General features: G+C 52.7%; 1 protein-coding gene across 4 annotated transcripts in view; it reads left to right on the top strand.

Moving 5' to 3' along the window:
* Window positions 1-26,995, top strand: part of RPTOR (regulatory associated protein of MTOR complex 1) — a 338,061-nt gene that overhangs the window by 206,363 nt on the left and 104,703 nt on the right. For all 4 annotated transcript variants that reach the window (XM_040640059.1, XM_040640061.1, XM_040640057.1 and 1 more), the window contains exons 8-9: window positions 15,194-15,294; window positions 15,840-15,984. In XM_040640059.1, the coding sequence (XP_040495993.1) occupies window positions 15,194-15,294; window positions 15,840-15,984 (246 nt within the window). The remainder of the gene's footprint in view (window positions 1-15,193; window positions 15,295-15,839; window positions 15,985-26,995) is intronic.

Raw genomic sequence — 26,995 nt, 5'->3', positions numbered from 1 at the left:
CAAGTCCACCAGCCCCACGCGGTCTGGTGGCTGCACCACGCTGCCTCTGCAGGAGCCCATGTAGCATGTGACACCAGCCACCCACCTCACCTCTGCAGGGTCTTCGTGACAGTACCGTTCTCCTGCTCTAACAAAGATCCGTTTCAGAGTTGACCATGGAAGTGCAGCAGAATGGTGCAGAAGCTGTCAGAAATGCAGGTAAACGATAATGATACTGTTACTTGAAGTACTGAGAGACCATGAGAGTTTGCTCATGGACCCAATACCAGAATATAAACAGGTTTTGACAGGCTGAGTAGCTAAAGGCAAACGGTCAGAATTCTGTGTATAAACCTCAGAGCTGTCCTCAGAAATCACACGTACAGGCATGGGATTAGGGAGATTCAACAGAACTCGCCCCCGTGGACAAAGTCAGGTTCGTAAACTGAGCTGGATTCAACTCTGCCAAACGACTGTTCCAAAACCAGAAAACGTCTAGAGGAGGGAGGGGACGGCCCCTCTCTTGACTGATGGGGACGTGCAGGACACAGAATATGCGTTGGGTGAGGAGCACCTCAGGGGGCCGGGATGTTTAGCCTGGAGGGAAGAAGACCCTGGATGACATGGGAGCTGTTTTCAGATCATCGAGAGTGGAGAAATTGCCAATGAGTCACACATTTCTGCAGGGCACCAGGTGCCTGCACCAGGGCCACTGGCGGAAGCTTCAGGGACAGCGGTCTGAGCGCAATGAAGCAGCCCTGGGGATCAGAGCCCCCCGCCGAACCAGGCCATGGGAAGCAAGGCGCACGCCAGGCCAGGGCGGGGCTGGGCCACAGGTGGTGTTGCGGGTTCCTCCCACCCAAGCAGCATGGGTCTTTGTAACACTGGGAGAAGTGAGAAATCCCTGAGTTTCCAAGTGGGGAAAAATGCACTGATTTATTAGGGGAACCCAAGGGGAAGGGAGAGACTCCTACATGTACTAAAACCTAGGACTGTAATTGAGTTTGACTCAGAATGAAGAAGACAGTTCTCTCCCCCACCGCCTGTTCATCGAGTTGATGCAGAAACCATGACATTTCAAGAAGAAACTGAGACGTACACAGTGGTTAAATAGGTTATAGCCTCATTTATGTATCCAATCCAGACTTTTTGGGGTGTTGTTTTCTGTGTTTTTTCAACAGCTTTATCAGGGTGTGATTTACATACCCACCTAAGTGTTCAGTGGTGTCTGGTAGGTCTTCCCGCCCGTGCCGCCACTGCCACAACCCCATTGCAGCTGGGCCCCTCATGCCCGTTCACAGTTGGTCTCCTACCCACCCCCAGCTCCAGACAGTTCATAGAAATGGAAGCATACAATATAGTCTTTTGTATCCAGCTTTTTGTTTTATTTTTACTTAGTAAACTGTGTTCAGAGTCCCTTCACATTATGGCTCACGTCAGTGTTGTTGTGTTGTTGACTGGTGTCCCACATCACTGATCTGTCCGTCTGCGTCACCTGTCATTCATTGACCCTGGGGAATGGTGTGGCTGTGAACACCCACGTGCAAGCCTTTCTGTGCACACGCGTTTTCATGTCTCCTGGGTAGACACCCGGGGGTAGCGGTGCCGAGGCAGATGGTACGTTTATGTTTAACTCCTAAGAAATCGCTGGTGTCTTCCAGAGCGGTGCCATTTACGTGCTGTTTCTCTGTGTCCTCGCCCCGTTCGTCGTCATCGGCCCGCGACCGTCACTGTTGTTGTGGGTGTGGCACGGGTCTCTCTGTGGTTGTGATGGGCATGTCACCAGGGCGAGCGTCTTCGCACGTGCCCACTTGCCATCGTGTCTGTCCGTCTCCGGCCTGTGGGGGGTCGTCTTCTCACTGAGCTGGAAGGGTCTGAGGTCCTCGTGTGCTTCAGATTCCATTCTTCTCAGACGTGTGACCTGCAGCTGTCCTCCCTGAGGCCACCGCTTAAGTTACACATGTGCAGATGCGCTACAGGTAACCTCCATTGCTCATAAAATTGTCATGTGTTTTATATTAACCTTAGGAGTTCAGTCTACTGGGGCAGTTCCAGCGTTTTGGGTTTGACTTACTTTAAAATGTGGGGGGGGGGGTTTGTAATAAGTAAGTAGGAGCAGCTGTATTTCCGGGGCCCTTACTGTGTTCTGGGTTCGGTGCTAACTTGTTAAGTATTGATTCATGGCACTTTTCTGTCTCCCTGTAGATTTCAGTGGTATCCATGAGGTGACTGAGTCACAGGGAGGTCAAATAACATGCCTGAAGTCACACAGCTACGTGTGCCAGAGCCTGGAGGGTCACACCTGGGTCTGTCCGGTCCCCTCCCCCTGTCTCTGTGCTACGTGAAGCGTTGAAGAGCCGCCTGGTGTTCTGCACGTTCGTGCGCAGCTGTTTCAGAGGCAGGAAAGGGAAATCTTGGTTGGGGACATATGAAGAAAGGTCTTACAAGGGAGGTGGTGTGAGTTTTATACGTCAAGGTGTCTGGTCTCCAAGGGCAGATTAGACATGGACAAACGAAATGAGGGGCTGTCTGTGGGGTGGAAGGAGTGACCGGTCAGTTCAGCCAGGGCGCCGGGGACCTGGGAGGCGGAGGAGCCGGAGCTCACGTCTGTTCGGTGCGGCTCTGCCAGGAAAGCCTCAGAGGAAAGCTGGCCTGGAAGATCAAGAACATATACAGTCGGACTGTGTTTGGAAACTGTTGTTTTTGTGGTATTTTGATAAATTCACAGGAAGAGACAGAATTTAAACAAGGCTACCAGTGGTCCTGCTCAGGACAAGCTTGCAATAACCTTGGCATTTAGGTCCCTACATAGACTGGAAAGATTCTGGCCGGCTGAGGAACCACCAGGGGAGGCTGGTAGCATCTCTGTTAAGCGGAAGAGGTATCACGTCCAAGTTTCCTCCTGAGGAGGTGAGGTCCGCCCCCCACTCCATACTCACCCACCCTCCTCTCTGTCCACCTTCTTTAGACCAGATTTTTACAAAGAAGCTCACTGGTGAGGGTGCCTCAGCATATTCTAGAAGAGACATCTGGAGAGACAGCCTGCTAGTAGCTGAGCGCCTCCAGGGGGTAGTGCTCCCCGGATTCATCTGGATCAGAGGGATGTGCTCTCTGGGATTGGTCTGGATCAGGGGGGAGTATTCCCCGGGGCTCATCTGCATTCTGTCCCTCATTTTATTTATTTATTTTTAAAGATTTTACTTATTAGAGAGAGAGCGCGCAGAGGGAGAAGCAGACTCCCCACTGAGCAGGGAGCCCCACATGGGGCTTGATCCCAGGACCCTGAGATCATGACCTGAGCTGAAGGCAGGTGCTTCACCGACTGAGCCACCCAGGCGCACCCCCCACCCTACCCATTTAGAAGCTGACTTTCCCAAACATGACTGGCTTTTTAGCAGCTTCCCAGAGAATTCTGCTTGGCTCCCATAACTCTAGCTCTCAGGAAAGGGTCTGTCTGAAGATCAGTCTTGACACTAGGATGTCCAAAGAAAATCAGCTTTTTCAGAAATGCTTCAAAAATAAACTTAGGCTCAGATTGATTTCTTAAGAGTTTTGGAACCTGCACTATCTAATAAAAAGCAGCCTGTTTTCATTGTGTCATAAGCATGTTGAACAAGCGAACTGCTCCTTTGCTCGGTTTGACCCTGTGTCTCCCTCTGATTTTCGTCTGCAGCCTCCAGAGGGTCTCGTGTTGCCGGCTGCACCAGGGACGGGCGGCAGTTTAAGTAGTTTACCATTCTGTGATGAATTCAGTAAACGGCAGATTATCTCCAGGGTTGCAGTAACTCTGCTCACCACTGAGCTGTGGAAACCGTCACTCCTTTTCCTCCAGAATTTTAAAATACGTTTTTCTTCAATGCCATTTGCTTCCCAAGTAAAGATTAGCGGGTTTCTAATCTGTGGGAGCTACTAAGCGCAGGATGAAAGGGGCTGAGGGCAGCAGCATTGCACCCATAAACCATTTGATTTAGAGGTAGAATTGTGTGGTTTTCTAATCTCTGAGATCCCTGGGGAGCTATGTTCACCATCAAACCATTTTGATAACCCTGAGCTGATAGCGTCCTGGGGAAATTAACAAGAGCTTCATTTAAAATCCTTATTTTTAAGCTGCAGGTCATGGTTTATTAGTAGCTATGAAATCAGTTTGGTGGGCCACAGCCTCCATTAAAAAAGAAAAAAAAAAAGATAGAAAATATTCTTGTTTTCCCAGTAACAGGAAAGTTCTTTACTTCTATTGTATGTGAATATTGGATACGTATTTACCTGTGTGTGTGTTAGATTACCGCGCAAAATACATTTCTTACTGGGAGTGGTTTTACAGTCTGAAAGCCTCTACTGTTTATTGGGGACCTGGACACACTGATCCTTAATTGTCCAACTTTGGGTCGTCCTCAGTGTTACTGAGATCAACCCTTTCTGTTTGCAGTCCCAGACCCCTGTTCTGCCACTCCCTGATGCCCTGCTAGGTTTTCCTGTGACCCGTCCCGTTGCTAGAGAAGTTGCTGATACATGTATCTCAACTTCTTCCTCTCATTAAGAAACAAATTTTGACCATTTATTGCCATTTTACTTTAAATTAAAAGCCCGTTCCCCCTGTTGACCACACGCTTTGCCCTTCAAAACTACAGAAGGACAAATTAGCCATAAGTGATTCCCCGTTCCTGCTGGCATGAATGGACTCTTTGAGAATGTCACCCTTCATCTCTGATAATGCCTTTGCCATAAAGTCCACTTCACGGGATAGTTGTGCAGCTGTCTTTCGATTAGCATTTGCAAGAATGTGTGTTTTTCTTCCTTATATATATTTAAGCATGTATTCTAATATACATGTTTCTAAATCTTGTATGTATTTAAGGTGTATCTCTTTTTAGCAGGACATAGCTGACTTTTGGTTTTAGACTTAGACTGATTTAGACTGAAAATTGCTGACTTTAATTGAAGTATCTAGTCTTTTTATAGTTAGTGTAATAATTGGCATACTTGAGTTGAAATCTGTTCACTTTCTTGTTTTCCCCCATTTCTTTTTTTCCATCTTGATTTCTCCTCCTCCACTCCCCTCTTTTGGTTTCATTTAGCAGTTTTATTCCTTTCTCCCCCTCTGTTGGCTTGTCAGCTCTGTGTTCTTTTCCAGCACACGAACAGCTACTCCAGAACAGTGGCCTACTTACGTTCTCTGTTGGGGCCAGACGGTACATGCATCAGGCTTTGCAAGCCACGTAAAGTCTCTGTCGTGTATTCTTAGTGTCATCTTTAAAATCGTAAAGAGCATTATTAGCTCATGGGCTAACAAAAAACAAACAAAAAATACAAGCCGCTGGGCTGGATTTGGCCCTCAGACCATAGTCTTGGCAACCCCCAGCTTATTAAACTCAAATCTAAATTAGTACTTTTACCATTTCCCAGGTGATATGAGGACCCGAGTGCACATGAACTCCATTTACTCACTTCCTGACTTGTGTACAATTATTGTCACATATTTTCCTTCTCCGTATATCATCTCCACAAATGTTACTAATATTCTGTAGTTAAGACTCACTGATATTTACACCTTCCGTTGCCCTCCACTCCGTCCTGCATCTCAATCTGAGATCATTTCTCTTTACCTAAACAACTCCCTTTAGTGCAGGTTTGCCAGTGAAAAATTCTGTTTTTATTGTTTGAAAATGCCATAATTTCCCCTTCGTTTGATTTTTCATTTTAAAATGATCATTGTTAAAATACCGCTTACATTCCATACAGTTTGATGAGTTTTGGCAGATTTACACGCCCATGAATCCACCATCACTCGAAACGTATCCCAGAATTTCTCTTGTCCCAGTCAGTCCTCCAGCCTAGCTCCCAAGCCCAGGCAACCACTAATCTCTTCCTTTTCATACCTTAGATTTGTCTTTTCTAGATCTTCATATAAATAGAAAACTATAATGCATTCTCTCGTGTCTAGCTCTTCCTCCTCAGTACAGTGCTTTTGAGACTTTCCCATGCTGGGTGTATCGGTGATTCGCTCCCTTTTACTGTAAGCAATACTCCGTTGTATGTGTCACAGCCCTTTATCCATCCGCCTGCTGATGGACAGTCGGCTGTTTCCATTTTGGTCGCTATGATGAGCAGACCTGCTACAGATATTCATGTGCTGGTCCTTGTGCGTGACTGTGTATTCGTTTCCCCAGGATAAATACGTGGGTGTGGAATGGCTGGGTCACCTAGCAGATGTGCGTTAAACTTTCCCAGAAACTTCTCAGCCGTTTTCCACAGTGATCTGCCAGTTCACGTTCCCACCGGGAATGCGCGAGTGTGCCAGGTGCTCGACCTTCACAGCTACACTTGGTATTCACAGTGGATGCGTAGTGCTGTATCCTGCTTGTTTGTTTTAAGATTGTATTGATTTGAGAGAGAGTGAGAGCGCATAAGTGGAGGGAGGGAGGGGCAGAGGGAGAGGCAGACTCCCCGCTGAGCAGGGAGCCCAACATGGGACTCGGTCCCAGGACCCCAGGATCATGACCCGAGCTGAAGGCAGATGCTTTACGTGATTGAGCCCCCCAGGCGCCCCAGGCCTGTGGTTTTAATTTGCATTCGCCTAACGACTAATGATGCTGAGCAGCTTTCCATGTGCTGTTGGCCATTAATTTATATTCTTTAATAAAATGTATATTCATGTTTCTTGCCAGTGTTTTAATTGTGCTGTTTGTCTTCAAGAGCCCTTTAAATATGTTGGATATATGTCATTGTCAGCTCTCTCTGTCTTTGGTCAGTCTGGCTTGTGTTTTCATTTTCACAACAGTATTCTAGGAGCAGAAGCGTTTCATTTTGATAAAATCAGATTTAATACTTTTTTCTTTCAAATTTATATACTTTCTGTGTTGCACCTAAGAAAGCTTTGCCTACCCCAGGCTTGTGATGATTTTCTATTTTTTCTAAGACTTTTATAGTTTTAACTTTTACGGGTAAGTTTATGGTCCATTTCAAGTTAATTTTTGCACGTGATGTGCAGTGAGAGGCAAGGGTCACTTTTCCCATTTGGGTGTCCAGTTGTTCCAGCACCGCTGTAGAAAGACGGTCTTCTCCCCATTGAAATGGTGCCTTGGACAGAAAGCTTTGGGCCATAGTTGTAAAGCTCTGTTGCCCTGTGCTGTTAAATCGATCTTTATGCCAGTACCACACCATCTTGATTATCATCGCTTTATTGTAAATTTTTTCCTTTTCTTGGATTTTGGCAGTTTTGTTTTGTTGTGTTTATCTGGGCGTTCTTGGTATTTATCCTGCTTTACGACTAGAGCGTTTCTAGAGCCTGAGTGCTATGGACTGACTTGTGATTCCCCCAAAATCCCCATATTGAAACTCTAACTCCCAACGTGATAGTATTTGGGGATGGGCCTGTGGGAGATGAGGTCATGATGGGATTAGTGCCCTGTGCCAGGAGGAAGAGACGCCAGAGCGCTGACTCCCCGCCATGTTGAGGACACAGCAAGAAGGCCGCAGGCCATAAGCCAGGAAGAGGGTCCTCGCCAGGACTGCCCACACTGGCGCCCCGACCTTGGACTTAGAGTCTGCAGAGCTGTGTGAGAATGAGTTGGTGAGGCCGGTCTGGAGTCTTGTTCCAGCGGCCCGTGCAGACCAGGACACTGTGCTTCAGCATCCTTCATCAGCTGCAGAAAATGCCCTTTGAAGGTTGCTTCTGTCCCATTCCCTCTGCTCTCTCCTTTTGGGACCCCAGCGGGTTATTTCAGATCTTTTCATGATATCCACTGTATTTCTTACGTCCCAACCTTTTATCTCTTTATGCCTAATTCTGAGTATTTTTTCTGACCCATCTTTCATTCCTCTCTTCAGTGTTGTCTTATCTGCTCTTCAGCCCATCTATCGAGTGACTAATATAATATGTTTTCAAGTTCCTGAAGTTCTAGAATTTCCAGGCTTTATGTTATGGTTTCTGGTTCTCTGCCAAGACTTCCTTTGTCCTTTAATTTCTAGAACATGTAGGCAAAATTATCGTGACGTTTGTGTCTGACGTCACCGCTGTGCCAATCCTGTGCAGCTCCTTCCCTTAGCAGTTGTCTTTCTGGGTTTCAGGCGTCAATTTCGTTTCCCAGTACGCGCCTGGTTACTTCTGATCGAACGCTGCAAACTGGAAGTGGAAAATGTGCGGGGTTTGGGTGCTTCGGGGCTGTGAGGTCTGGGTTGCTTCCAGTTCATCCTTGGGGTCCCAGCTCAGCGCCTTGGGGGTTCTGTCAGCGCTCCACCTCCTTACGGCCCTCAGCCCCAGCATCTGCCCTCCATCCCCCTGGGTACCACACTCGGCTCGGGGTCCTGCCCCTCCATCCTGCTGTGGGATCACCAGATGCCTCAGAGAGAGCTAGCCCCAAATGCCAGTTGATGCCTTGGGCTTCCCTCTCCGGTCTTGGCCCCATGATTCCCCACAGGCTGCCAGCCTTCCTTTGCCTTCCGGAAGACTCCCCACCACACACGTGCAGCCCGCTAGCTGTTATCGGTAGGGGGACGTGAGTCACCTAACCTGCTGCCGTTGCCAGGGAGAGAACTCGTGACGTCACCCAAACCCTGGGCGAAGAACGGAGCCGCACAGCCCAGGTTTGCAGATGTGGTTTGGGGCCTGGCTGACTTAGTCCCTCAGGCAGCACCACGGAGGCCGCGCGGCTCACCGGCTGGCCCATGTGGAGGACGCAGCTCTACATCCAGGCTTTCTGTGTTTAAACAAGCGTGGTTCCGTTCCCAGCCAGGCTTTCTTCCCACGTCCCATCTCCTTCCTTTCCTTCTGCCGGCGCGGACACGGTCCTGCAGCCCAGGTGAAAAGAAGACTTCTCTTCTGGCTGTGAAACTGCACACTTTCAGACTGGTCCCAGAGATCACGCTCAAAACTGCAGGTTTCGTGGACACGAGTGGGTCACTTGAGGTCTACGAATGGCTAGCACAAATGGCACTTTATAAAGAAATCAGATGATATTAGAGCATTGAATTGTACACAATTCTAAGGCAGGAGAGATTGGAAAAGAATATTGTAGATATGTGGCTTGATTTGGTTCAGGAGAATGTCAGCATGCAGAAAATACCCGCACAAAATGTACTGTCCAGAGCAGTGGTTCCCAGCCTTCATGCCACGGAGTGTTCTGTCCAACTCAGTTGTATTTTTATAACGGCTGAGGGTGTGTACGTGTATGTCTTGTGGATATGTGTGACTTTGTTTTCCCCCAAGCCCTCAGTGTTGGAGGAAGGCTTGCACACAAGACACACACACTCGGGGCGCCCCCTCCCGCCACACCACAGGCCAGGAGCCGCAGCTTTGTGGCTGTGGCTCTGTCCCTCCAAATATCTGGCTGCAGGGTACCGACCTGGTATTCAGAAGAGAAAGTGCTGGGTTCACGGTCCCGTTTTCTTAGTCGTGGAGCGTTCCTACAGCAGATCACTTGTAGGAAATAACAGCCCACGGCTCTCTACACCGTCGTTTTCATGAGGTCGCTTAAAGTAGAGGAAGTTCTGCTTTATTTGAGTTGAATGTGAGATGATGTAAATTTAGAAGATAATACAGTTTTAAAATCTCTTCCATTTTCAGGAAAACTCGCTGTAGACTTATTCTTACTAAAGAAAACGAGAGTTTTCTTTTTCTTCATTATGCAAGTAGCATGTTTTCAGCACAGATATATTATTAAACACAGATAAGCAAAGAGAATCTGAATCATTATAATCTCCACCATACTAAGATCATCACTGTTAGTGCTCTGGTGCATATTTGCCCTTCCAGGCCTTTTTTTCTAAGTGTTTTTGTGGGTATTTTTAACACAAATGCAGCATCCCTGTACAGTGTTATTTCAGTGCATGCAAAATTACCTGATTTTGTGCATCAAGAGAGGATAGCCAGCAGATGTTTCCAGTGGTTCTTACGTGATAGAATTTGGCATGATTTGTGTTATCTTCCTATCACTTGAGTATTTTTAGTGAGTTTGTATCATTTTCTTGGAAACCATAGTTTTTCACTTAACATTTTATTTACACAGAGCTTGCGATCACTCGGGAGGGATTCATTCCTTCGCTCATCAAATATGGATGGAGCACCTGTTGTACATTATGGCTGGTGCGGAGCACTGGGTGAGCATGGTGAAGCCGCGCTCCGACGGCTCCTGCCTGGTTGAGGACAGGCTGGGTGGCAGCTTCCGTGTCCGGCAGAGGCGTCTGCGAAGTTCCGTGGGAGTGTCAGCAGCAGTCCCCAGGCCTGGGGGGCCCCTTGGGACGGGAGGCACCCCCTGGGATGCTCTCTGCGAGCAGGTCGACTGGAGGACTGCTCGGTGCTCTCTAAGCCAGGAGAGCAGAGGGTGGTCTGCACAGGTTTGGGGGCTAACAGCAAGTTCCACATGGCTGGAATGTGGCATATTTAGTGAAAAAGAAAGCTCAGGAGAAACAAAGTAGCCCGAGAAGGGTAAATACAAGCCAGACACAAAACCTCCCACAGGCCCCTGTGCTGGTTGGTTGTGGGGTGCAGACACTACACATCTGTGGGGAATGCAGATTTGTGGGGGTAATGGGGGGAGGGGCAGGGGAGGAAACCGGCCGTGGTACAGACCAGCCCTGTGCTGACTGTGGAGCATGGGTCACTCTCTGGAGGTGCCGCGGACTGGGGAAGACCACACCGAGCCTGGGAGACCCCTTCCTGAAAGCTGCGATGGGCCCTGGGTGCCCGATGCCACCCTCCTCCCTGCCCAGGTTTCAAAGGAACTCTGTAATGAAATGTGGTCTTGGTTTTGACCTCCCATGGCCCCGTGTCCGCCATCTGCGATCCAGATGGCCTCCAGCAGCCAGGACTTCTGGAGCGGTCTGGGCGGAGTGGCTGCATGTCAGCCACACAACCCATAAGGACCTCAGCCGCCAGTGTGGGGCCATTTTGTAAAGGGGGGTGACCTGATCACACTCGCGATCCAGATGGCCTCTGGAGTGCCCTGGGTTTCGACATTCTGTACTAGTCTCTGATATGGAAAGGAAAACAGAAACAAGAAGTTTCTGAAGTGATTTAATTCTAAGCGACATGACAAGTGAGGGAAGTTGACTCAGTCCCACTCTGCCATCCCAAGTATGCACCCCTGTCTACTGCGTGGAGAAGACGCTTCTTGGACTCATGGGTGGATGGGTCGGTTTGAAAGATCCCTAGGTCTGAGACAGCTTTGACTCTGGTTTCATGATGAGCTTTAGTGAAGGAGATCGAGGGGATCCAGGTGATGGTAGTGGGACCCCACTTCTGCACTACCTGCTGGGGATTGTCACAAGCTGCAGATTTTTTTAAACACCTAAATACGCATTGACCCTAGCCTGACAAGGGTTGGCCTCTGTTCGTCCCAGTGGCTTGGCCGCCCGCCCACCAAGACAGGAATCTCAGCAGCAGCTCCATGCCGCTGGGAATACATCGTTCCTTTACCCAAGAGGTCAGACCGCGAGGAGCCAGCTCGTGCTGAGCCACCTCGTCTTGATTCAGGACGAACTGGCTCATGTCAGTGATGCACTCGGGTCAGGTTTGGAAATAGACCTTGGTCAGACTGTTCCGAGAGTGCTGTCCCGTCGCCCACCAGCTGCCTGTCCCCCCCGGCGTGAGCATCAGGGACTCGGGGCGGGGAGGCGAGGGAATGGGGGTTTGGCTTGCTCCCCATTGCGCGAGCGGGGTACACCTGTGCAGCAGATGTTGACTGCGCTCACACGGGAGGCGGGAAGAGCCTCCCCACGGTCGTGTCTCGACGCTTTGTCTTCTGTTCTCCCTGCCCGCGCATCCTGTGTGGTGATGACTTACCGGTGTTTGTCTTGCTTCCTTACTTTAGGTTACGAAGCACACGTTTTCCCGTATTGTTGAAATATTCATAAGCAACGGTCTACGAGCTTGTAGTAATTTCACATGGTGGTTTTGTAATTTACTTACTCATTTCTCTCATTGTAGTAACATTCCTACTTTCTGATTTTTCACCCCTGTAAATAAAACACGGCATGTCTCGCATCCCCATTCCTTGTGTCCAGTTTGGGGTTGACTCCCAGAAGCAGACTTGCTGAGGTGAGGGATGCTGGCGTCCTCTGGCCTTCGTAGGTCTGTCCTTTCCAGACAGGCGGTGCTGGCAGCACGCCCAGAGCATCGTCCAGGGGCTGGCGCATCCGTGACACGTGCCGTCCAGTGGTCGGGTTGTCGTCCACATGGAGGATGCAGGCCAGCTCCTCAGGCCGCCTTGCTGGAAGGCCTGTGTACGTGACACGGCTCAGCCTCCGAGGGACGCACCTCTGGGGCTTTAGTCCAGCGAAGCTGCTGCACCCGGAACAGCATGTGAGTCCAGAATCTGAAAACGAGTCCTGAATAGGTTCGCTTTTGACACTGCACAGACTACTGTGTGTAGTCAGGAGCTTGGCCAGCACAGAGAGAGGGCCTGTACCCTTCCTGAAGGAGCGTCATCTTTCGGGGCGGGGTAGGCCACACCCAGTCATCTCAGGATGGGGGCCCACTCCACTGGAGAGGGCAACCGTGTGACTTCAGCCGGGGGTTTGAGTGTGGGGTTTGTCCAGCTCGAGGCTGAGATCCAACTCGTGGGCAGCCAGGCAGCCAACCAGGGCTCCGAGGTGGACACCAAGGCCCCCCCTGGTTGGCAGATCGTCATGCGTGCTGTCACATGTGGATGCCGGGAGGGGACATGGAAGCCCCCACCTTTGGTACTTTTCCTGGACTCTGCCCTGCGCATGTCTTTCTGAACTGGCCCCGATGTCTCTCTGTATTTCTCTCTAATAAACTGTGACCATGAGTGTAACAGCTTTCGCTGAGTTCTGACAGCCCTTCATGGTTCCGGGAACCTGCGGAACTTGCGCTTGGTGTCAGAGTTGGGGGCGTGCCCTCTCACCGCGCAGTCTGGCTACCTCTGAATAACAGAGAACCTGTGACGAGACATCAAAGGTCACCGTTTTCTGACGTGCTAGATCCCTGCACACATCAGCTGTCGTGCATCTGCTGGTCCTGGACAGTGGGCTTCAGCCTCGGAATGTGGCTCCCCTGGTGCGCCGCATTCTGTCCCCGAACCACCCCGTAGAGAGGGCAGGCGGTGCCTTCAGCAAGAGTCCTTACACAGTGGAAGGTGCAGTGTTATTGCTGAATTTTGTTGCTGGTGAGCTTGTGAATAATCTTATTCAAAACAGTTTTGGTGCATGAGTTCCTCCTCCCCAGATGCAGGACCCAAGCCACAAGCTTATGCGTCCCGGCTCCACGCCCACCCTCTGGCCCTGTTAAAGCCCCCTCCTCCCCATCATCCCCTAGTGCCATGTTCCTTCTGGGGCAGCAACCCAGGCGTCTGCACTGGCACTTGCAGGCTGAGAATGAGGACGCCGGTCCAAGGCCTCCCTGGACTGTTGGCTCGGATTTCGTAAATGCTTTCTCCTGCAGGTGCGCCCCGTGCTCACCTAGCTGCTGCAGGGGAGGCTCTGGTGCCGCCTCTTGAGGGGTGGGGGTGTTTGCTGTGCTGTGCTGTTCACGGACCCTTGCCTTCCTCTCCAGGGCGAGGGCAGGCCACCTGGCTCACCCAGCACATGCTCTCCTTTTGGAAGAGTGTGGGGTGCAGAAAGGGAGACAGTCCTGTTGTCCTTGTGCCAAGTGTTCACCTGGAGACCTTGCTGTCTTTTAAGTTGTGGGAATCCTTAGATGCCCAACACACACAGCCAGGAAAGACTGCTCTGGGGGCCCTTGGGGGGCTCTGCCGGTGGAGCCTCTGACTCTTGGTTTCCACTCAGGTCATGATCTCAGGGTCCTGGGATTGAGCCCCACACAGAGTCTGCTTGAGATTCTTTCTTTCCCTCTACCCTCATCCTCTCCCCCTCCCCACTCTCTCCCTCTGTCTAAAATAAGTAAAATCTAATTTAAAAAAAATTCTCTCCCTCTGCCCCCGCTCACACAAACCCTGCTTTCTAAGTCAGGCATGCCATGGCCACTCGTTTGACTGTGTTTGCAAAAGCCTTTCAGTTTAAACAAACTGGAGTCTTCCTCTTGACATACAATTTTTTTGGGGGGGGGGTTCAAGAGTTCAGGCTATTTGAGCAATAATGCTGTTTTCAAGTATTTTACTGATCCCTCCTCTTTTTTTTTTCCTGTCCTATCACTAAGCCTGCTTGAGGAAATAAGGATTTTTTATTCCTGAAGGAAAGGCATTTGGTGGAAGGAAGGAACACACATGCCGCCGTCACACGAGGAAGCTCGTGCTGCTCGGCGGTGCCCGTTACTGAGGCCGGCCGCTTTGAACGTCACTCATGCAAAGATGGTGCCACCAAATGGGCTACTATGATGGAAACTAATAATCTGTCAACTCTTATAAATATCAGGAATCACACTTTAGTCTCTGAGCCAAATTGCTATGAACATTTTCCTTTTGGGAGAAAAAACAAGAGTTTCCTGTCAGATCTAATTAAACGTGTTACACGGCAGAGCCGGGGTCCCTGCACCACAGGCACAAGCACCCCTCTGGGCTCTGCCTGACTCGGTCTCCCTCTGGGTGTCGACTCGGCCCGCTCCCTCACTTCCTCCAGTGCTGGCCCATGCTGCAGTGTCACCTTCTCAGCGAGGCCCTCTCTCACCTCCGCCGGCTCGCGCCCTGAACCCTGCCCCTCCCACCCCGCGCTCTATGGGCTTTGTCTCCGTGCGTTACAGCTGTACTCGGTCACTGGCTTCTCATCTGTCCTCCTGGCAGACTGCGAGCCCTCCCCCCACAGCCCAGCGCTAGAACAGCGCTTGGCCCTGGACTAGGCGCTCAGATACTTGATGAGTGAATGGAAGGTAGCTTGACCTCAGAGGACAAGCTCTCCTTCCCCAGCGGTTGGGTTGAAAGTGTACTTCTGCAGCCTGGAGCCACGGGGCCGGGATGGGACGTGGAATGGAAGAACGTGGCCCGGGCTCCTCTGTAGCAGATGCCACAGGCTGCCCTTTGGGCCCGTCCACGGCCCATCTCTTGTATGAGGAAACCACAGGAGTGGTGTGTGGAGCCACTGGGTCTGTTCCATACATCGGGGGTGCCCGAGGGGAGGGAGGTGAGGATGGAGCCTGCGCTCCAAGAGGCGAGGCCGTTCTCCCAGCGTGGTGAGCCTGCCCTGCCTCTGCTCCGAGCTTTCTGTCTCCCTCGCCTCTCTTCTTCCCACCATCTCCTCTCTCCACCACTCTGCAGTAGCAGGAGTCTCTGGACAGTCACTAATGAACGCACACTGTGTCTCCTAGGATTCCCGGCCGGCTAAATGACCGGAGGACCCCTCTGGGAGAACTGAACTGGATCTTCACGGCAATCACAGACACCATCGCGTGGAATGTGCTCCCTCGGGGTGAGGCTGCCCGGCCGATCAGCTAGGGACAGGGGAGGGCTGCTGCTGCCTCGCAGTCGGGAGACGGTGGCTCTTGGAATGAGGAAGGAGAAATAGAATCAAGGTCTTGTCAGTGAGGAAAGCTGAGGGGGCCGGAGGAGGAGGCAAGAGCCTCTGGAGGTTTCCGTGAGTCACCGTGGGTCAAGCACCAGAACAGCGGTGGGCACTGAGCACCCGTGAGCTTTGCTCCAACATTAGCGTGCTATTTTCTAGGTGGACTCAGGACTCATTTTCTTCGTAAAAATTGGCATGATCTAGATTTTTTAAAACCAGATTTCTTAAAACCAGCTATTATAAGACTTGTTTGTATTGTTTCATAGTGACAGGCTGGGATTTGGTGTTTGTACTTACGCAAGTGAGTGTGTGTGTGTCTCACCAATGGGAAATGTGTCTGTTAGTGCCAACCTGCTTGTAAAACATTCTGATGGAGGTAAATTTGTGTATTTGGCTTTAAATGTTGGACATGAGTCACTGAAGATACCTTCTTCTGTTTTATCTGCCCTCAGATCTCTTCCAAAAGCTCTTCAGACAGGACCTGTTGGTGGCTAGTCTGTTTCGGAATTTTCTCCTGGCAGAAAGGATCATGCGGTCCTACAACTGCACCCCCGTCAGCAGCCCACGCCTGCCCCCCACTTACATGCACGCCATGTGGTAAGTGTCCAGCCACCGCACCCCACGGTGTGACTTTCTCTGAGTGGCTCGGTTTCTGTCCGTTTCTACGGTAGGACAAGCTTAATGGAATTATGGGAAGCAAAGTAGGAGGACAGGCCACTGACTTGGAGACCCAAGTGTCGTTAACAAGTAGGCAAAGTCCCACCTAAAGCTCTCTGCGAATGGGAAGTGCGAGTCTCCTGCAGGGGGGCATGCGCCGTGGAGGGTCTTTGAAGCCAGAGCGGGACCAGCACCTCCAGCACCTCGGATCCTGTAACTTGGCGCGGGAGAGGCTCGCACAGAAGCTTCTGACTCTGCAGGGACCAGTACTGAGGGGAGAGACTGCTGGCGGGTTGCAAAGTGCGTCAGATTGCTCCGCCAGATTAAGACCGTTGGATTCATGGACCAATTCATGGGTATGCTTATGTCACAGAATCACACGCACGTACACACACGCACACACGCGCACACAGCGCCCACGGGTGAGGTCTTTATGACCATTGAACATAGTTCCCCAAATGGGACTGTTGCTACTTACGCTGCTAGCAGTAGTAGTAACAAGGATACTACCGTGAGTTGTCTTTAATTCACATCTTGTATCAGAAGGCACTGGTTTCTCCCTGTTTCCTTGCTTTTGCACCATGAGCAGAGTTTGGGGCAGTACGAAAATGGGGTGCTAGCAAAGAAGTGAGTCTGAGTTGTGTCCGTCGTGGGAGAAGCCCTCATGCAGATATTTAAAAACAGCACTTCGCTCGTGGTGTATTTTCATGACCAGGCTTATTTCCGTTAGTGAGTTTTCTTTAATATGTGCACGACCACTTTCCCCTGACCCTGAAAACCCGGAGAACCGAGGCCGGGTTTGTGGACTCACTGCCCTCATCCACTGAAGGGAAATCAGGAAGGAGTATTCTGCATGAGGAGAGTTGGGGTGAGCTGTGCCAGCCCCAGCGGCGGACTGTACACAGAGAGTTAGAACATGCGTCAGCCGCACGCGCTCCTGGAGTTCACAGGGTAAAGCAGCGCCGCCGCGGGAGCACGGGCCGAGCAAGTCGCGGCGCGGCAAAGAGGTTGTGTGCGCACCGAATGGGGGCGCACAGCTCTGCTCCCGCTGCTCACGGGGCCAGAACCGGGAGGGTGTCCAAAGCCCTTCCTGGTACTTAAAGTGAATCACTAAAGTGAAGACCAACGTTTCTGGAAGATTGGATCCTCAAAACAGCCTTCTCCTTTAAGAAAAGTGATTTCTTAAATCCTGTGTCTTTCTTGTGAACCAGGCTTTTATAAAACATGTGTTATTTTTAAAAAGGGAAGAAATGGGGAGAAAACCACGTGGGGTCAGTGCTGTGTGTCGTCTTGGGAGGATACCTGGGTAAACCATAGGAAATGGGCACCACACCAGCTGCCCGGTGACACGCCTTCCAGACCACAGGGCTCCACGGGCCGAGCAGGTTCCTCGTGAGATGGAGACGGGAGTGGGCACGAGGCACCGACTGTCAGAGGAAAGTGGCTTACACCCTCCTGTCCCCTTCTGCGTGACAGGACAGACGGGGCCAGGGCAGCGAGCAGAGAAGACAGATGGGGCGGGAGCCAGGGCAGCCAGGGAAGGAGCCAGGTACAGACGGCAGCCTCCACTCGTCTTCCCAGACGCCTTTCCCCAGGATTGGCCTCTTAGAATGTTTCTGAACTCTGGAGTTTGTGTAAGAACTGCTTGAGGTCCAGAGTCTAGATGTGACAGCAGCACCTTGTGATCCCACCGTCACTGGTAAGGGTACCTTTTCTTACCGGCGCCAAAGGCTGCAAAGGTGGCCCTCTCTCATGTGAAGCTGACTCCTGTGAATCTCATAAAGCAAATCTGCAAGTGTATCTGTGTGCTGTGCACAGAAGCGTGAATGATCCAGCAATCCACAGAGGCCCAGCTGAACGTGGGGAGAGCCTCACAGTACTCTGAGGCTCGGGGAATGGCTAGCAGCCATCTGTATACACCCGGGCCGTCCTCCTTTCTTGGTCTGGCCTCCCTGAGCACTTCAGGGCCCCTGTGTGGCTAGAACGTACCCTGAAGACTGGGGTCTCGTCAGCTCACTCAGCCTTCATGGTCCCTGATCGTGCAGAGCGCCATCTGGCCTGCTGCCCTCCCTGCTCCCTGTCAGGTGGATTCCAGTTCTTGCAGGTTGGACTCGTACCGGAGCTGGCGCTTGGCACCAGGTGCTGTTGGAGAGTGCTCCCAGACCAGACCTGGGCACGGGAGGCAGCAGGGTTGGGCAGAGAGGAAGGTCAACCAGCCATACGGTCTCAGCAGCCCCGTTCAGTCAACCCTCGACTCTGTGCGGCTCTGAGGGTGGGGTGACCCTTCACAACAGTTCTTGTCATCCTGAGAGGACCAGGCCGCTGTGCTGGGCTCCCGCTATCTTATGGGCTTACTGTCACTCCAAGGGACCTTTCTGAGAGTTGGAAGCATGAAGTGGATTTGGGTCTCCTCGAGGCGTCCAACTTCCTGACTCCTGTCCAGCCTATTTCCTTGAAGCACATTTTCTTTCCTCAGCCAGAAAGGTGAGCCTCTTTCCAGTTGGTTCTGTGGAGCTTGTCACCAGACCCTCCAAGGTCCGTCACAGGGACCGCAGGACGGTCCAGCTCCCGCCAGCTGCTGGGAGTGAATTTTGTTCACATGAGCGTGTCCTTAGAAGTCAGACTGTGACAGTGCCATTTCAGTGCTCCCAAGCTGAGGACAAAGATTCCGCCCTGCTGCCTCATGATGGTCCCGTTGAAGGAGTCCCTCCAGCAGGAAAAGCAGGAGGGGATAGAAATACACCTCCACTCCCAACCCTCCCTCCTCCTTACTCTCCAGTCTGTTTCCATAATGTAGTTCGATGGACATTTTGGAGGAAAGATTTACGGTAAAAGTAAGCTCGGGGAGGAGAAGCGTAAGCACTCCTCGGCAGCTGCCGTAGACGTGAGGATGGGCCTGACTGTCTCGCGCCAGCAGTTCTGGGCCCCCTGGGGTGGCAGCGTGTGGACTGGCTGAGACTGATGGGCTTGGTTTTACTTTCATGGCCAAAGGAAGTTATGTGCTTTGGATTTTTTCTTTTTCTTTTTCTTTCTGAACCTGAACCTTAGGTATGTATCTTGTGTGCCATTCTGGCATTTCACATGAAAGCGAAGAAGCCATTTTGTCGGTTCTCCACCTGGTGGGAAGGGACAAGTGAGGTGTCGGTAGCTCCCACCGAACCCAGGCTTAGCACAGGAAGGGTGACTGAAAGCCAGAACCCTTGTGCCAAAATGAAAGGAAACACGGAAACCAGCCGACAAACTAAATTCATGTTATAAGAAAGCCCATTGGCTGTTTTTCCGACGAATGTGTTCTTCTATTTAGAAATAGAAATCCTGCAGTCTGAAGAAGAATCAAGGAATATATTCATTACCTGTTGCTGAACGACCATCTTCCCGCACATTGAGTGGCTTAAAGCACACACAGTTATGCAGTTTCTGTGGGGCGGGGGGCTGGTCTGCTGGGGGTCTCACCAGGCTGCAGGGACCCACAATCCCTGCCGTGTGGGGTCCCTCGTGTGCCTCGAGCCTCTTCAGCAAGCAAGGGCATGGTGGTCTTACACGGTGTGACATAGCATCAGGGACAGCGTCCCCTTTGCCAAATTCTGTTGGAAGTCAGTCCCAGGTCCGTCCAAGGGGCCGCCCGGGAGGCCACCGTCAGGGTCTGCACCACGAGCAGCGTCTTGCTAAAGGCAGACAGCTGGAAAGTCAGTGGGAACTGTGCACAGAAGGCCAGGCATGGGCAGCTGAGAGATGGTGAGCCGTGGTCTTCACTGAGACAGAGGTATAGGCAAGTCACAGCAAGTGATCCGAAGGTGCTGACTATAAAAATAAGCACAGCAGTGACTTATTTATTAAGGACCTCCTGCGGTTCACGTGTCACACGTGCTTTCCGTGGACTGAGTCGTGCCCCTCGTGACAGGTGTTGTTGCCAACAGCCCCATTTTGCAGGTGAGCACATGAGGTGCAGGGAGGTGAGTGAGTGGCCACACGGCAGGGCCCGGCCACAGCAGGGCGGTGCAGCCCCAGACGGCGGTGCTGGACTCGTCAGTACCTATGTGCGTGTACGCAGGCCTCTAGATGTGTGAGAGGGGACACGCATAGACACCAGGTTGCAGCATCTCTGTCACCTGTCAGGAAGCTCGTGTGGTGTCTGGGAACACGTCTGATCAGACACCATGATGGAGGAGTGGCCCTGCGCCGGGCTGGGTGACACAGGGTGGCATGGATTCCACTGGAAGGACCTTGCCGCCCAGATCCGTTCTGTTCCGTTGCATCCCCTCCCGTGCCAGCGTTCAGCCAGCCTCACCTGCAGGGACAGAGCCCTGGGTCTCCCTTCAGCTGGACGTGGAAATGGCCGGACATTAGCAACCACTCTGGAATCTGGTTTATCTTGCCGTGTCCTCCCCGTGAATGCCGTGGAACCACCCTACCCTGCACCTCTGTCCTCCGCCGTGGCCTTGCCGGCCTCAGGCTCCCTGATCCCTGTCCCTGCCTGCGCCATCCACTTTGCATCCTCCTGTCCCAGCTCAGGAGGGAACGTGAGACATTCTGAAAGATTTTGACACATAAAGCCATTTGTCAGAATTTTAGCTGTAAAAGGGAGAAATGGGACTACTCCTGGTATCTAACAGAGCAGGTGTGTAATTGAGATGCGTGCACTTGCAAGAGTATAAGCAATCTTAAAATTATATTTGTGAAGATTATTTACTGCTAGGCAAATGTGTTATGTGTCAAGAGCCGACCCAAGCTGCGGCAACAACAGAATCCCATCTATCCTATGATACGTGTTACGTGCTGAGAGAAAGGCAGAACAGAGCGGTGACCCGGGGCGAGTGGCGTGGGCGGCTGGGCCGTGGAGCTGAGGGCAGGCTCTCCATTTTAAAAGTCGGCAGATACTGCTTTTGTAATTTAAAGTCTGCATGTAGATTTCTTTTAAGCTTTTGAGACACCAAAAGCTATTTTTTTAATGATTGAGTCATTATGATTAAGGCATTATTTGTCAAAATACAAAACTGGAGACAGAAGAAATTGTTGAGTACTTCTTTGCACAAAACATTTGTGACTAGTAGAATCCTGTAAGGTTTGGTGCCGGGATTTGGTCTCACTTGGTACGTTTCAAATGTTGTGACAAGAGCTCATTAAAATTCCAAGTTGGAAATTATTCACACACATTAGACTCAGTCCCGAATTTGTACAGCAAATAGGACTGTCCTTGAAACAGCCCATTGTGGGGATACCTTGCACCCCTGCCAAGCACAGGGCACTGGGTGGGCCTTATAAAGGTTATAAGAAACCATTCTAGAGAAGTGTAAAATAATGCCAACTGTGTATTGACTGTCAGGTCCCGGGGACCCAGCCTGGGAGAGCCCAGCACAGCCCCTGTCGTCGTGGACCTGGAACGCAGCTGAGGGGCACTCGTAAAGAAAAGCCTTTCTGTGAGGGCACAGGCCCTGGTCAGAAAGAGGCTCGGGCCTCCTTGGCTCTGTGCGGTCAGCAGATCCCGAGAGGCTCCCAGCACCAGGGCAAGACCGCTTCCCGACAAAGCTGCGGGCCCGCTCGCACCAGCCCTGCCTGGGAGCTCTGAGTCCTGAGTCACCTCCCTGTACCTGTAAACGTCCTGGCGTGGTCGAGCGGCCTGTGTCCGGCGTGAGTGTGGCTGTCCTGTCTGAGCCCGAGGTGGCAGAGGCGGGCAAAGCCCCACGGTGCGCCGGGTCTAGGTGTGGAGACACCTAAACATCAAAAATGAGGTCTCGCCACGAGGGGTTTGAAGCCTGGAGAAGGGGGTTGTACACAGCGCGTTCGCTACAAGGAAAGAGCGCCCACGGCTCACAGAACCAGGAGGACCTGCAGAGGGTGTGGTTCTGGGCCACATCCTGCCGGCGAGAGGAGGGGTGTGGTCAGAGAGCCGAGAAGTGGAACCCCCTGGAGCAGGGGGCAGGGCTATGGCTGTGGGCAGAGCTGCAGACAAGGGGCCTCGTGCTTGGGCGAGCAGAGTGGGCCGGGAGCCAGGGACCCCAGCTGGTAATGCGGAAGGCACCGAGTCGGAAGCGGCTGGGTTTGAGTAGCATGTCGTGCTGGGGTCCCGGCAGTGGCAGTGTGGCTTGATGTGAGGAACCGGATTTCGGAGTGTTTTATCTGCTGAGATGGACAGGGCTTGGTGACCAATTACATCCAGGGTATGAAGGACAGGCTGGACAGTGGGACCTCTCCAGGGCTCTGCCTGGAAAGCTGAGTCGGGGGTGCTGCCCGTGACCAGCCCCGAGGGCAGGTGCATGGGCTGCAGGAGGGGCCGGAGTGAGCTCCCCGGTGAGCCTGCCAGGCACGCATCCAGCAGACCCCAGAAGTGTGGAGGTTCAGGGCAGCTGACGGACGTGTTGATGACAGTGTGAATGGTTGCTGTTGATTGAGCACCTACGAAGAGCTTAGCTGCATTATCTTACTACTCCTCGACAGCCTGGTGACATTCTCAGCTCAGCTCAGTGTGCGTGGGAACAGGCTTGGTCAGCAGGTGTGGTGTGTCTGGAACCACTGTCCCTTCCTGCCCAAGAGGGAAGACTTGGCATCTCCGAAGCGGGGGCTCCTCTGCACGTGCATGTGGTGGGATGAGAAGCCACAGCGCGGGCGGTGCAGGACAGGGGACTGTGGGTGAGTGACCCGTCGGGCCGTGTCGAGAGAGGGAACGTGGCTTTCCCAGGTTCGTGTCAGGCCCTTGCACAGGGCCCCTCGCACCAGCAGCACACATAGACTCTGGGTCGAATGGGCCGGCCCTGGCACTGCGTGGGGTCCTGGTGTGGCAGCCGCCACCTGTGGGAGGAGACCACCGTCAGGGGCGTGGACCATAAAAGGATGGCTTTTCAGGAAATGTGCAGCAGGGCACAGAGTGGCCCCACACCCGAAAGTGCATTCTCTGTTTGGGCAGAATTCGGGAGCAGTGAGCCTTGAAGGGTTTCAGGCAGCAGGAGTCTCCTTGTGCCCCGTCTGCTCTGGTGGCGGACCCTGCAGGGTGTCTGTCAGTCCTGCGGGAGCACAGATGAGGGGTTGGCGAGGGGTGAGGAGGGCCGGGAGGGCCCATTGGTCAGGCCAGGCGTCGACAGCAGGCCTGCATCGTTGGCACTCAGTTCCAGTGCTGCTCCTGATGGCAGTTTGAGCCCACAGTAGATTTTTAAAGAGTAGCCATAAATTCATGTATTCACTTACAACTTTCCTATTTTAAAATGTAGATAGCCAGGGGCGCCTGCGTGGCTCAGTTAAGTGTCCAGCTCTTGATGTCAGCTCAGGTCATGATCTCAGGGTCGTGAGATCGAGCCCCATGGTGGGCTCTGTGTTCAGCGGGGAGTGTGCTTGGGATTTTCTGTCCCTCTCCCCTGCCCCGTGCACATGTGCATTCTCTATCTCAGATAAGTAAGTAAATCTAAATACATACTTACTTACACACATGTGTTAATAGTCAATACAGTACTTTCAAAAAACTTTTTGAGGGCCAAACCAAACCCTTGGGGGGCCCATTACAGCCTGCTAGGGACTCTGCAGGAGACCGTGACCATGGATGCCCTTGGGGTGGAAGTGGAATTCAGTGCCTCGGTGCCCCCTGGGCCCTTGGAGCCTGGTAGCCATGCAGCGGGGAGGCGTCCACGGTGGTGCCGCCCGCCCACGTCTTGGCACAGTGGCCTGGGCTCTCCTTCCGTGAGCCTGTCCTGCTTCACTGCGCTTCCAAGGGTCCTCTCCAGTTGGGATCTTTTTTTGAAAGGCTTGATGTCATGGCTTCCTATCCCAATATGCTGAGAAATGCCATGTAAGTAAAACTACAGGGTTCTCTTACAGAAATCAGTGGTGATGAGATTTCCATGGAGGAAAATCATGTGCATGTAACACACGTTTTCTCCGGATAGGACTTTCCTAACGACAGTGCCAGCATGAGTCTGTGGCCAAAGAGTAAACATTAGTCAATCCCACTAAATATCGAAAATTATACCATTAACCGACTTTGGTCAGGAGTTGAATGTGAAATCAGGTTTTAGGTTTCAAGAAGGAGATAGATGCTCGTAGGAACATAATGAAGCAGTCATGGCCAGAAACGTCGTCTGGTTGATCCGTTGTCTTCCGTGTCGCTGTGGCAGCGCAGGCCCTCCCGGCCCAGCCTCTGCGCTGAGGCAGCCCCGTGGTCCCAGCTCCTAGACGAGGAGCCGGCCTGCTGCGGGACCTGCCACGCTGGCACTCCTACGGCCGCTCCCTCCCGTTGCTGCCGCCAAAGCATGTGGACACGGGGGTTTCCAGCCAGGGCAAGCTTCTTGAGCATACAGAGAATTCAGGGGGATTCATTCGGTGGTAAACAGACCCCACCACCACCCACATTACGAGTGATCCCAGTTTTTAAAATGCTTTTCCCATGATCTCTGTCAAAAGTGACTGAAGTCCTAGTCACCTTGCATTGACCGGCTTTAATGTCCACCTGCGACTTTCCCATGGGGTTCACCTTGGACGAGCTTGCTCTCCGTTCACACCCAGGGGCGACTAGGAGACCCACGTAAACGGTCTTTGCTTCCCAGGGGAGTGTCTGTGGTGACACAGTCCTGGTCCCATACACACTCGCCCACACACGAAGAAAACAGACAAGCATAAAGGTCGGAGGAGAGCATGAAGGGCATGCTTGCATGTTGCCACTCTCCTTCCAGGGTTTGGGGGAAGGGTTTATTTGCACTTGCATTTCCTAGACATTGGGTGTCAGCCCCGTTTGGCTGTGGTTCCTGCGTTTGCTGAGATGGTTTCCAAGTAGGTGCTCACAGAGGCACAGCCGTGCTTCCCAGCCTGTCCTGGTGCCCCAGCTGGGTTTAGCAGGAAGGCTTCGAGTGCAGCCGCACAGCCGTGTTGTACATCTGTGGAGGAGAGAGCCACCTGAGATGGTGGTCATCTTTATTTCTTCATAAAATCAAAGTCAGAGGTCAGAAAAACTGGGTATAAATACCGGGTCAGGCAATGATGTGGGGCCTGCAGCCTCACCCCTGCTGATACACTGATTCCGCTCCAGTGGGAAGCCGCCTCCCCTTCCCCTGCCGGTGGATAGAGGTAGTGGTTGAAATACAGGTTAGTTGGTAATGCAGAATCCAGTGGCTTCCCGAAGGAGAGTCTGTTTCTCTTTCCGTGTAGCCTGACGTGAGCCGCCAGGACCCGGGCTCCGGCCGCCCCGCAGCGGCTGGCCGCTCGGGCCCCACTCGTTTCTGCTGTTGCCCGTGGCTGTCTCATACACCTCACCCAGGGAGGCTGGGAACGTGGCAGTTCCCGGGTGGCAGGTGTCCATCTCACATTCCTGTCCACACACCAAGTGGGGGAACAGGCGGTGGGATCCGGTGCAGACACCGAGAAGGTCGTGCTCAGCCGCGCTCAGGTTCTGCTGAGGCGACTGGGTGCTCGCTGCTTGCGTGGGCTCGCAGCAGACCTGGTTTGGTGACAAAACACATGAAAACAGTCCCCCTTGCTCTTTCTCCCCCTGCTTGTAAATAGGCCAGAGCTTGTGCATCCCCAGGGAGCCCACAGCCAGTGTTGTGGGAGAGAGCACCTGGAATAAAGAACATGCCGTCTCGTTACTACAGCCCTTGGGTGGTGATGGAGAGGTTGAATTCTGAGCAGGGGGAGGAAGGGAACAAAGCCGAACAGAAATTGAGGTTAAAACACAAAGTAATCTGCATTTGCACTTTGCTCCAGGCGGGGCACTAATGACAAAACGTTCGGCCGGCTCCTGTTTAATGTTTGATGTGAAGCCATCAGGGACTCGTTCTCCTTCATTTTCGATTTCTGCAGGTCCTGAAACCTCGCCTCTCTCCACAGTAATGACCTGTGCTTTCTGTTCCCGTCGAGGGCGCCTCTCCCGCTGAGCGATCGCTGCAGATGGAGGCCGCGCGCTCTTGGAAGGCTCTCCTCCCAGCCCACTCCTTGGGCAGCTGCCATCAGAGGCCCGTTTCCTGAAAACCCGAGCTCTTGCCTGCGTGGCACGTTTTCCAGGCAGTGACTCATCGAGCAGCCCACCGCGCGGGGAGCCTCTGCTCCACACCGCCAGGATCGGATCAGCTGGTCAGGCTGTCACCGCGCCCCCTCCCGCTGCAGTGCGGCCCCTTCGCGGGCTGTGGGAAGTGCGAACGCAGACACCCTCCCAGGTTGGCGCTTGCCTGGGTGCCAGAGCACACCGAGCCCAGCAGCCCACCGCCAGGGCCTCAGACTTCCCAGAACTCACGTTCCCACTCTCCCTGAGTGAGAACCCGAATTAAGACTCCAAGTTCATTTTGATCTTACCCTAGAAAATGCAGCCAGTTTTAGCCAACTGATACGACGCTGGCAGAGAGCAGCACTCTCGTGCTGCTGGGCTTTCGTGGGAGCTCAGGTCCCCTGAGTGGTCCTTTCCCCTCGTAAGCACCAATAGCCCAAGGCCTGGAGAGGTCAGCGGCCTGCTGCAGCTCCACGCGTGCCGGTCAGCACGCTTGCCCGTCAGGTTTCCGTAGGTCTTAGATGTTCTCCCGAGTGCTGGCATCTTCAGCACCGTGGGCCCAGTCCCTTTTCTCTCTCACTCAGACAGCTGTGTCCCTCTGCCCATGGCCCTGAGCAGCTTCTCTTCCTTGCTCCCAGCAAGCTCGGCAGCTCCCCTGGTCCAGGGATCCCTGCCATGTTCACAGCCCCCAGAGTCCCTGTGCACAAAGGAAACACCCTGGGCTGCTTGAGGACTCAGCCCCGGAGGGAAGCCCTTGCCTTCCGGCGCTGTCAGGCCAGCCGGTGCTGACTCGGAGCACACTATCGGAAGGAGTGTTGCCCCGCCGGCCCTGATGGGGCTCTATGGGGCTTTCAGGCTTTGGAGGGTCTGTGCGGGCTTCAGGAGACCACCTGATGGCCTCTCCCAGTGCAGCCTGGTTTCCCCAGTACTCTGTGCAGAGCACCCAGCCAGGACCATGGACAGCTGGCGGGGGCGGGGGGGGGGGGGGGGGGG

The sequence above is a fragment of the Ursus maritimus genome, unplaced genomic scaffold (genome assembly GCF_017311325.1).
Source record: "Ursus maritimus isolate PB19 unplaced genomic scaffold, ASM1731132v1 scaffold_24, whole genome shotgun sequence".
In the NCBI taxonomy this organism is placed as follows: Eukaryota; Metazoa; Chordata; class Mammalia; order Carnivora; family Ursidae; genus Ursus; species Ursus maritimus.
Note: the sequence above shows the minus strand (reverse complement) of the source record. Positions and strands in the feature narration are given on the sequence as shown.